This window comes from Ruditapes philippinarum, unplaced genomic scaffold, assembly GCF_026571515.1.
Source record: "Ruditapes philippinarum isolate M1 unplaced genomic scaffold, ASM2657151v2 ctg10217_1_1_1_1, whole genome shotgun sequence".
In the NCBI taxonomy this organism is placed as follows: Eukaryota; Metazoa; Mollusca; class Bivalvia; order Venerida; family Veneridae; genus Ruditapes; species Ruditapes philippinarum.
This window is the reverse complement of record NW_026856366.1, coordinates 9,199-21,401: the sequence shown is the minus strand read 5'-3', so window position 1 is coordinate 21,401 and position 12,203 is coordinate 9,199. Positions and strand designations below refer to the sequence as shown.

The 12,203-nt window shown below is 32.9% G+C and overlaps 1 protein-coding gene across 1 annotated transcript in view; it reads right to left on the bottom strand.

Moving 5' to 3' along the window:
* LOC132746300 (uncharacterized) overlaps positions 1-11,799 on the bottom strand; it is a 32,432-nt gene extending 20,633 nt beyond the window's left edge. The window contains exons 1-3 of the mRNA XM_060735406.1: positions 11,663-11,799; positions 603-707; positions 75-323 (exon numbers count right to left, since the gene is read on the bottom strand). Of these exons, the coding sequence (XP_060591389.1) occupies positions 75-323; positions 603-707; positions 11,663-11,717 (409 nt within the window). The 5' untranslated portion in view covers positions 11,718-11,799. The remainder of the gene's footprint in view (positions 1-74; positions 324-602; positions 708-11,662) is intronic.
* Positions 11,800-12,203: the final 404 nt, after the last annotated feature.

The window sequence follows — 12,203 nt, the reverse complement described above, 5'->3', positions numbered from 1 at the left end:
TTAGGAAATTGAAAATTGCTTTATATCATAAATATATATATATATACACATTAGATAACCAAACCAAAACAAACCTGCTGGGCATTCCTCTCCAATCCTATAAATTGTATATCTTCCGGGAATCCATTTTTCTGTATCTAGTTCTGTATCATCTCGTTGTTTAACACACAAGTTCAATGGGTCTTCCTGTTTATTTTTTCCAGGTTTCTTTCTGTAAAGAACGCTTTTTGTCCATCCACGACTTTCTGATTCGGGACACCCATAACTTGACCTAGGTATTGCAAATGGACCTGGTGGCCAAAGACTTGGCTTTTGTCGTGGAACTGATTTACAAAGGTATAAATAAATATTGTAACACAATATATTTTATACTCATTGCTTATACTCTTATGACACGATCGCATCAGTCGGATAAATTCTTAGATAAGACTTTTTATTTTCTTTGTCGAAAACTTCCTGATTAAATAGAAGTCGTTCATGCTAAATGCACTTTTATAATGAAATAAAGTAGTAAAGAAATGGGTTTCAATTGGCAAAAGATAATTTAAACAATTTATAAGAATACATGTATATGATTTTCTTATCTTTTTTCTAATTTTTACCTTTACTTATGTTAAGTGCCTTGCAATCTACTCTTTCCAACTTCTGTTCACATTCCGAGTATTGAAAATTTGTAATTTCTTCAACAAACTTTTCTTGTGTCAATACTGAAAAAATAACAAGAGGGCCATGATGGCTCGAGTCGCTCACCAGAAACAACTGCTTTTCTGTGTTGGAAATTATTTTTCAAAAGAAGTTGCTGAAAGGCAAGTCCAGCTCTTTCCGCAAGTTCAACTCAACTTTAACTTACCCCTCTATACTTTCACAACACTGATTGTTTTAGCTTTTTTCTTCATAATAAACAATAGGGCCACTAAGATGGCCCTAAATCACTCATTTAAGCCATCATCTTATTATTCACAATATAAATCGAAATATTTTTTTGCCCTAATATTTTGGAAAGGCTTTGTTATAAATATGTATGTTGCAAGTGTGTTCCTATGAGACTATGTAGAATAAATGCAGAATAAATGACCCCTAGAGCATGATTAATTTTGACTGGACAGTTTTTTTTATAACTTTTTTTGAATGAAAACACAAAATGTCACATGCAAAACATGTAAGGTGTAGATGTTTGAAGTTTACAATTTGGGACAACACATTTTTTATACATTCTTTATTGTAACATAACTGTACCTCAAAAAAGAAAAAGAAAATAGATCAAACATTGTAAGAAATATGAAAAGTAGGCCAGTTGATATCAAAATAATTCAGCATCAGAAATCACACCCCTAGTACAAATTTCAAGTCTGTATGTCATAAAACACAAGAATGAAGATCAAATTATATCAAAAAATCAAAAGTAGGTCAGTTGATATAAAAATTCATTTCGGCATCAGAATTTACAAACCTGGTCCAAATTTAAAATCTGAATGTCAAAATACAAGAAAGTAGGTCAAATGGTGTCAATAATACCTAAAGTAGGTCAGCTGGTATTTAAATTGAGTTCAACATAAAAAATTACACAAATTACACCCCTGGTCAAAATTTCAAGTCTACATAAAAGACAAAGAAAGTAGGTAAAGTGATATCAAATATATCAAAAGTAGGCCAGTTCATATCAAAATTCACATCAATTCAGGATCTGAATTGAAATTAAAACCATTCAGTAGCCATTGATATCTTAATTCGTTTCGCATTAGAAATAACATTCCTGGTCCAAATTTCAAGTCTCTATACATCATTCCAAATTTCAAGTCTCTGTACATCAAAAACAAGAAAGTATGTAACAATGGTTTCAAAAATATCAAAAATAGTTCCACTGACACCAAAATTCAATTATGCACATGAAACTCAGGTTCAACAGTCTGTCCCAAAATTTATTGAGATGTGCTTTTTCCAAGTTTAAATCTTATTCAACAAAAAAAAGTACAATTTTTAACAAAATTCAATAAAAAAATGAGCATACAAACTCATTTTTGTTAAAAAAAGGTACTGGAGAAAAAAATTTAATGTTTCTTTAGGCCTATTTTTTTCCTAGTTAATGACCTACAACTGACCTTACAATGATGAAATATGATGTCCAAATTTTAGAGGTGTGAGATATTCACACATTATAAACAGGTCATGACATTAAGACTTTCTCCAAGCCATTGAACCTTTTTTGGAAAAATTGAATAACATATGTACACATTTCAACATGAGTTGTTTCCCTTCATTATGAAAAGATATCCTATACCCATCTTTGAGTCATAGAAATGTATTGAAATTTATTAAATTCTTACTGAAAATTATGTATGGGAAGCTGCATCTCCTTTAATAGGCCAAGTAAAGTTGGTCTTTTCTATAAAAAAACAACAACAAAAAACAACAGTTTTTTAATGACACTATCATTATATTGATACTGTGAGAACCTATAGTGTGAAGAGTTTAAAACATAACATAACTACTTTGTGTGATGTCAAAACACGATTATTTTGTAATCCATTGTCAATATTTTCTAATATTAAATTTGAGCATAGAATATCTTTAAACTATAATTTGAAGAAATGCCATGGCGTGGGGCATTAAAGCTTTAGCTTAAACAGTGTCAATGCAAACTTGACAAAAAATACCTAAGAATGATACAGACAAAGTTTGGTGATCATCCATCAAGTATTTCAGTAGGAGATGATGTTCAAAGGTTTTCTATATTTAGCTTTAGCGGCCCCTTTAAGGGGGCAATCAAATTAATATGAACAAACTTGATAAAAGACTACCTAAGAATGCTACAGACAAAATTTGGTGATCATACATCCATTACTTATGTACAAAGAGACATTTAAAGGTATTTCTATTTTAAGCTTAAGCTGCCCTTAAAATGGGCCAATCAAATAAATATGAGCAATTTTGATTAAAGACTACCTAAGAGTGCTACATACAAAATTTGGTGATTTCAGAAGAAAATGATGTTTAAAGATTTTCTATTTTTAGCTTTGGAGGCCCCTTAATAGGGCCAATCAAATTTATATGAGCAAACTTGATAAAAGACTACCGAAGAATGCTACATACAAAGTTTGGTGATCATCCATCGATTAGTTCTGTAGAAGGAGATGTTGAAAGTATTTCTATTTTCAGCTTTAGAGGCCAAAAATGGGCCAATCAAATTAATAAGAGCAAATTTGATAAAAGACTACCTTAGGATGTTACAGACAAAGTTTTGTGATCATCCATCAATTAGTTCTGTAGAAATAGACATTTAAAGGTATTTCTATTTTTAGCCTTTAGGGCCCCTAAAAGGGGCCAATCAAAATAATATTAGCAACCTTGATAAAAGACTACCTGAGAATGCTACAGACAAAATTTAGTGATCATCCATCAATTAATTCTCTAGAAAAAGACATTAAACGGTATTTCTATTTTGAGCTTTTGCGGCCCCTTAAAGGGGCCAATCAAATTAATATGAGCAAACTTAATAAAACACTACCCGAGAATACTACCAACAAAGTTTGGTGATCATCCATCAATTAGTTCTGTAGGAGAAGACGTTTAAAAGTTTTTCTAATTTTAACCCTAAAGACCCCTTAAAGGGGCCAATCAAAATAATATTAACAAACTTGATAAAAGACTACCTGAGAATGTTACAGACAAAGTTTGGTGATCATCCATCAATTAGTTCTGTAGAAATAGACGTTGAAAGGTATTTCTATTTTTAGCTTTAGCAGCCCCTAAAAGGGGCTAATCAAATTCATACGAGCAAACTTGATAAAAGACTCCCAAAGAATGCTACAGACAAAGTTTGGTGATCATCCATCTATTAGTTCTGTAGAAGAAGATGTTTAAAAGTTTTTCTATTTTTAGCCCTAGAGACCCCTGAAAGGGGCCGATCAAATTAATATGAGCAAACTTGTTAAAAGACTACCTAAGAATGCTACAGACAAAGTTTGGGGATCATCCATCCATTAGTTCTGTAGAAGAAGATGTTTAAAGGTTTTCTGTTTTTAGCTCTGCTGACCCTTCAAAGGGGCCAATTGGAATGACATGAGCATATTCAAGTGTGACTGTCGCAAGGGTGCTACAGACCAAATTTGAAGTTAATCTGCTTAGTAGTTTCAGAGAAGAAGACGATTGTTGACGCATGACGACGGACGACGGACGCCGGAGCATCCCCTTTGATACTATTAGCTCACCCTAAGCCTTCGGCTCTGGTGAGCTAAAAAAAGCCGGTTGGACCGGATGATGATCCCCAACAAATTTTGGACACAGACAAACTACTTTCTATTTGATTCTCACAGTGTAAAAAAGAACAAAGGTCAATAACTTTAATATAAGGCAAGGCAGAGTTTCTGTATTTACGCATTGTAATTCGAATAATGATATCTATTTACAAAGATTCTTCTTGATACCTCTTGTAGTTTCTAAGTTATGTCCTCGACAAAGTTCAAAGTGTAAAAATGAATAATGGGCAATAACTCCAAAATTAGGCAACGTGAAGCACTTTCACTCAATGAGATCTATCTATCTATCTACAAAAATTCTTGTTGATACCTCTTTTGGTTTGAGTTATGTCCCGGTCAAGAAAAGGAGACGAACTGACGGACGACATTCGGACGGAAGGACAAAGACTATATGTTTCCCTTCAAAAAGCATAAAAACATTCATGAATTTTCATTCGTTGGAGATCTTACATTATGTCCCGGACAAATTTCATAGTGTAAAATTGAAAAAGGGCATTAACTCAAAAATTAGGCAAGGTAGAGTAACTGTTCTGTAACACTGCTCATTTACATACAGTCGACTCTTGTTATCTCGAAGTTATCTGGACCGTAAAATCACATCGTGATCATAACGAAATGTCCAGATATAATTATGAGGGTTTGAACCAGTCAAAAACTCAATTTTACCAAAGACATACGGATACCTTATATTTAAGTCAAATAAACTAAGAAATATGTCTACATGTATAGTGTTTTTTCGAGTCTTATATTTCAAAATTAATAATTAACAATTTGTTAGAGATGTTTAACAGCTGAAATACGACAGTAAGGTCCATGTGATAAAGACACATAGTGATGTTTACTCAGTTATACACCACTAAAACGAAACTTTTGTTGGAAATGATGTGGTCGTTGTTATCTATAGATTCAAGAAATGCTCGAAATGTGTCACATGCCTCGGTCGCGTGTTTTGTCGAAATCTTGTATTGTCATTGTTGAAATCATCATCTACTGAGAGACTCCATTTAATCAAACAATATGTCATTATCAGACATTGCTTCAGTTGCCTGAAGTTTATCGACTATGTTGACATAAACGTCCATTGACAACGTTTTGCCAAGGATGCTAGCGAGCTGATTCAAAGGAATATCATCATTAATTAGCTTCATCTTCAGACTCAATATCTGTTGTCTGAGTAAATGTAAAGCCATCATGACGATAGCAATTCTTAATTGTTGTGTTCGTGAACTGAGACCAGGCATGACGCATCATACGAATAACGTCTGGGACAGAAATACTGAAGTCGAAATCGACTGCTTTTATTTTTAGCTTGTTTTTGGTGTGCCGGGTAATTGTCAATTACCAACGCTTTTTAACGCCCACTGCTAGTGCATTTTCTCATCTTGCTCTCTGAACTACGTTTAAAAGAATTTTGCAGACACCAAAGCTTTCTTGTTTGCTTTATATTGAGTAGGAAGGGTGCGAAAGATTTTGACACATCTTTGTTTTTCTTATTTTCCTAGGACAGGCAATGACAATTTTTCAGTGTCACTCATATTTGCCCAAACCGTAGCTGTTTAGCGTTCCTTATTCACTTTTCAACCACGGTCGAGCGTTCTATCAGGCATAGCACGATAGCAAATTGCAGTTTCATCTGCATTGAATACGTCATGAGGCCGATATTTTTCCAAACTGGAGGGGAGTCTGGATTGCCAGTTTTCAAAATCCTCATCTGTTTTGTCAACAGAGTTTGACTCAGCGATGACGTTTTTGAGACATGGCCATAGTGCTTTTTAAATATTTCTAACCAGCCACCACTAGGACATTCAAATTCTGAACTAGGATGCCAAAGTGTCCGCGAACTCTCTTCCTTTTATCTGAAGTACAATATCTTCAACAGATATGTTTTGTGACCTAGCATCTGGAAATTTCGCTGTACGTTTTGCTATCAGGTTCAATGTCTAGCGATACATATTTTTACCTAATACTGTCCTTATTTTTCGGCCAGGTCGATAACGTATTTTGCGGGACACCATATTCTGCGGCTATTTGAATTTTGCAGACTCGGTTTTATTGAAAATTACAAAAATTGTTACAGCTCCTTACCAGACTAAACATGTGTTTAAATTCCAATGCGCGGATAAGTTGATAATTGGCTTGTAAATTACACAAAAATATTCTGAATTTCAATTAAAGAGAAAATAATTATGTGGGAATTACATTTTCAATATCTACTTGTTCATTTCAGAAATCTTCGGATTAAAATAAAATTAGTTCAAACAAATAAAAATGACATGAAAAATGATCAAAGTTAGAGGAAATCAAATATCTTTCTTCAATTTAATTTTTAACTATTTATTTATTGATTTCAGGTCGTGAAATTTAAGGTTAGCATGTTAATGCAGTTTTATATTTTTTCCCTTTCACTATTTTTGCATTTTAGTTAAGTTTATAATATTGTCATTATCATTATTTTCTTCATAATTTTCTGTGTTGTATTTTGAATAAATTAATTTATGTTTGAAGATTATTCTTTTAACATTTCTTCTGACTCCTGAACTGTCAATCGTAAGAGGCTTCATTTTCTTCTGGAAAAAGATTCATTTGTTTACCGTTTTCTGATAAAAAAATAATGAAAAAATGGGGGTGTAACCAAATTAACTACACTGTTTCCAGAACCATCTACAAACAGAACAAAGCAAAATAGATTTTTTTATTTATTTCACCCCTCATAAACTGTTACCAGTGCCCCTCAAGCATTAATAACATGTGATGTTCCAATTAATACAAACATTTTTGGAGCCGATCTTATTATTTTAGCAGTGCTTTCGTTTTTTATGTTCAACATTTAAAATTGTTATCGCACTTCATGTAGCCTCGTTTTTGTTTTAAAAGTAGTCATTCAAAACCCATATCATATCCAAGTTGTACTCGAAGTAACTTTATTTTTTGCCTGTCATCTTCAATTATTCTTGTACGAAAAATTTCTCATATTCGTATCACTAAATTAGGGCCCAGTTACACAGACGGTCGGTCCCCAATCGGTCATTTAATTTTAAATTTACTCGCTGTTATGATCGGTTGTCATGCGTGATTTTATTTCTGGTTTTCTGTGTAAACGGCCATCGGTGACAGAAAGCAAACTCAAACGGGAATGGGTCGATGATTAAATGCTGAAATACTTTTGGTTTTTATCGTTTGTAAATCGGAGCTAAATCGGGCGTAACGCTGATTAATCGGTGTTTGATAGCTAGTCATCAGTGGTTAAACACTTTCCGTCAGATATGGCCGGTGATTCATATTTGGTTATCTTTGTCCGATCGGCGATATCGGTGATTAAGAGCTTGCACATCTCGTGATATAGGTTGCCGTCGGTAATTTTTAAAATATTTTCACCGATCGAGAATTTTAAACGTGTTTAAAAATCCCAATCGGTAATTTTTCACCGACGAAACTTATCTTTCCCCAATAGCAGTTGATAGGTGGAAAACAGGTGACCAATAGGTGATGTCGGTGATAAATACGTTGTCATCGGTTCACTCCATAATTTGGCTAAAAAAACTACCGATCAATCACCGATGGCTCTGTGTAACTGGGGTGTAAGCCGCTAAGATCAGCTGTACATATTCACATTTATCTGTAAATTAATACAAAGTAAGTCACTCTTAATTTTGACTTTATTATAGGCATGGATATTATTAATAATATGATTTCTTCTTCCAAAAGATCCAATATGTGCACAATAAGATTATCGTTCAGTAAGCAAGACAGCCATGGTAGTACGTGAACGTTGTACGTAGGGAGGTGTGTGGCAAGGCATTATCGTGCATCAGTTAATTTTGACACTGACGCTGAAAAGAAATGACCATTCGACAGAGGCCAGTGTCAATACTTTAGATAATTCAGGTTACCAGGAACGACGACTTAATTTATTTTCCGGTCATCAATTATCCCGCCCAAAATCAATAGTCCTGCCTCCATCAAATTGATCCCGTCCCAACAAGCAATTATCTGCAAAAGACTCACCTCGACGGCGAAAAAGGTGTACTTAACCATCTGTAACTCATAGATTAAAACATGACTCGTCGCTTAACAATGCTCTTGCTCACTGGACACGAGTACAATGTACATGACGTTGAGCCCAGTGTCTCCGAAGATTCGAGGATCAATAATCTGGCCAACATGTGCCAGCCTTGCCATAGCTGGGTTTGTATTCCTGTTCAAACTATTTAAAAAGGTTTGTCTAGTTATGCCAAATTGTCTTGCGGAACTTGTAGCGGTTTTAAACTTGTTACGTAGATGCCTTTACGTAATGTACCAGTTTTTGCGTGCAGTCGTTACCTTTAGCCTACCTGAAGGAATGTCACATCCTATTTGCATCCATATTGCTAAAAACGCTGTAGCAGATTGATAATTCTGATGCAATGACAGTTAAACTGCCATACGACATTAGTAACGCTTCTTCTCAATAGCTTAATCTCAATCGTTTTTATTTTCGAATCCATGGTGGCATTTTGTTAACGAGTCAAATAAAATTCCAAATGTGGTGTTTCAGTCCGTTACGGTTCAGTAAATCGGCCAGTGACAAATAAAACATAAATCAAGTATCGCTAGATATGCACCTGCAAAATGTTGCGCCATCTTGACGTTAAATATTCGATAAAATGTCGGTAAGTTTAGTGCATTGTATAGTGCACGCAAGTTGTTCTTAGTAATAACGAAAATATAAGCAGTTTTTTTGTCAGTATATAATAATTGGTAGAACCACATCCTTTATAAATTTGTTACTTTCACTTACGGAATACTGACCTCTGTCTTATGTCAGGCTCATGGAAACATCTTTAATTTTGACAGCAAGTGAAACTATCTTAGTCAGGTTAGATCATTAGAGTATTAACTAGTTTCACGGGTAAGGAACTGTTACACGGAGGATGAATTTCTTCTTATCACTTGTCAAGACTGTCATGGAGTTCGTCGGAAAACATTTGTATATACCGTAACACGTTATAAATGGTTATTTTCATCTTTCAAAGAGAGTTTGAGGTTTAAACTTTGATGATAAAGAAACAGGTCAATATGTACGAATGAGCAAATGAATTGGAAATTGTACTAAATTACCGGAACACGAGGTGATGAAAAATGGACTATAAAGTTTTTTCGGACATATACTATAATATAAAGGCTAGCATAGTAATCGAAGTTTGACTTAACATCTCAATCACTCTTTTTAAAAATGAAATTACCATTTTTGACGAGTGTTTCTTCGGTATATACACAAGTTATCCGACGAACTTCGTGGCAGTTAACAGAAGAACTCCCGATAAGTTATCAGAAGAACACCATCCTCTGGGTCATAGTTCCTCATCCGTGAACTTCTTTATTTCCGACAATAGCTTACTTATTTATCGAATGCTACACCTTACTATTTATTATCATTTTCCAGCGTTTTTCTCTTTTTTATCACACAATTTTTATTCAAACTCCTCTACACGCAATCGTCTTTATTATAAGGAATAATTATCTTCGTCGTTGTCAATGAGACAGGGAAAATTGAAATTCCTAAAGAACGCTTAATTTGAAAATGTTACAGACTCGGTTTGATTGAGTCTGTTCATAGAAAGTGCAAAACACCGTCCACTTTCCCCTAGTACCGGTTTAAGTATATTTCAAAAACACAAACAAATTTTATTTTAGAAACATCCGCGTTTTGTTCATATGGCGATTATCATGGAACCTTCAATGAGACACTTGTGTACCATTCCATGAAAACGTTGTAATAAATGCCATGATAAAAGGTATAAGCATAATAACGTTGTTGTTCTTGTTGTTGTTGTTTTTTTATTTGTATTTTTCTTTTATTTTGTAATCATCGTCGACGATATATTAAGATTTTAACCTTTGGAAATTTCTAAGTTCGTATAACAAAATCTTATTTAATATGAAAGGTATACATGTGTATATTTTTTGTCATTTTGTATTTCTGTTTATAGTATTCCATGTATTCAATACCGAATTGTACATATATGTTTTATATATTTTCTGTCGTCCTAGATAATTCTAAAACAAGATATGAATCCATCATAGAGCATTCTCAAACAAGATTTGAATTATATTAAGTACAACTTCACATTATATTAATTTATGTTTGTATGCGTTTGTATACATTATATATATTTGTCATTGCCAAATATATGTTGATGTTATGTCGATAGCCAAAACAATATGAAATATTGAAAATATTCTCTTGTTATATATAATACAGTGATTGATATAGTATGAACATCTAGAAAACTATGTTTTTTATACATCCGTTGAATGCAAACAAAGTCTCATCCGCGCCGTGTGATAATGGCTATTCAGTCAATTATTATTGTTTGACTTTTTGTCTAAAAATGATGAATGGGTTTAAACAGAGTTCAGATATCTAAGTTCATTCCCATTTTAAATCTCTTACTTGGTTACCAGTTTGTAAAAGAGTTGAACAAATCATGTTATGTCATGTTTTTAAGGTTAAAAATCAAATAGCCCCAGAGTATTTAAGTGATTGTTTTGTTTCTCTGGAATCTATGCATTCTTATTGCCCCAGACTGAGTAATAAAGGAGGGTATTGTCTTCCCAAGGTTAAAGGTTCCGGGTCAAAGTCTTTTAGTTTTATATGTGCTAAACTCTGGAACAGTCTTCCAACTTGTATAACTGAAATTAACAAATTTCATCGTTTTAAGGTAGCCATCAAAAATCACTTTTTAAGAAGCATGTAAGTGTTTTTCTTAAAATTTCTTGCAAGAAAATTTTATATGTTTTCATTTTTTTATTGAATTATTTTTCGGCTCAGGTTTACTGTTTCAATTTTTTAAAATTTGTTTTAAATTTTTTATTAAGACTTTAAAAACTTTATCTTTTTTGAATATCGAAATCTATGGCATGTTCTTTCCTTACATACTCATAACAACTGTGATATATATTTTTTAATGTAATCTTTTCTTAATATGCACATGATTATTTCTTAATGTGATACTGACTTTTATTTACATTACCTTACATTCTAAATTGTGATAATTTTAAATGATATCCTCCATTAATGTGATTTTTCTTATAATTAGTGATATTTTTTTCTTTTATGAAATACCTCTCTTTGTCATGCCACCAAATGCTAAGGGCCACAATGGAAATAAGAGCTTGCTCTGTTTAGTGTTATCCTTGGTTTTGGGAACATTTCATGGTTTACATAATATAGTATTTATTCATTTATTTATTTACTTATTTATTTATTCGTAATTGGTTTAATCTATATTGTGTTTGTTTATTATGTAACATGTTTACCTTTATGCCGAAATAAATCTATCTATCTATACGTTCATTCAACATATTTAACGTGATTATTACTATTTATTATAAGTTTGATTTTTGTACGAATAAATTAATCTTACCTGTTGTTATGAAGAAAATTACAACTATAACTATATACACTAGATTGCCATCCATTTCGAATGTATACTGAAAAGTGCCCAAATTATTAGTCCAATGTACCCTGTTTGAACAATATCATCTGGCAAAATAACTCGTGTTCCGGAAAACTGTTTGGTAATAAACAGGATATTCAATGTGCCGCCTACTAGGCGGTCATATTGGGAAAGTATATAATAGTTATCTAATTATCATTTATGATGTATGAATATATGAACATGGAATAATTTTAGCTGTTAGGTTGACATTTTCATAATATTTTCTCATAATATTCATTTTGCAATTTTATTATCTCAGTGTGCGTGTTTTTTTTCGGCACTCAAAATATTGAAATTCAAAAAGTTGGATAGCTTTTCTACTGTTGTTGGCTATCTTCTTCCCTTGGTCATTTCATAGATAAAGTAGTAAACTTGGATGTTTGATGATTTTTTAGGAATGAAACACAACACTTTAATATCTTTTGTATAAAATAATATACTTTCGTGCTTACTGTTGCTGTTGTAA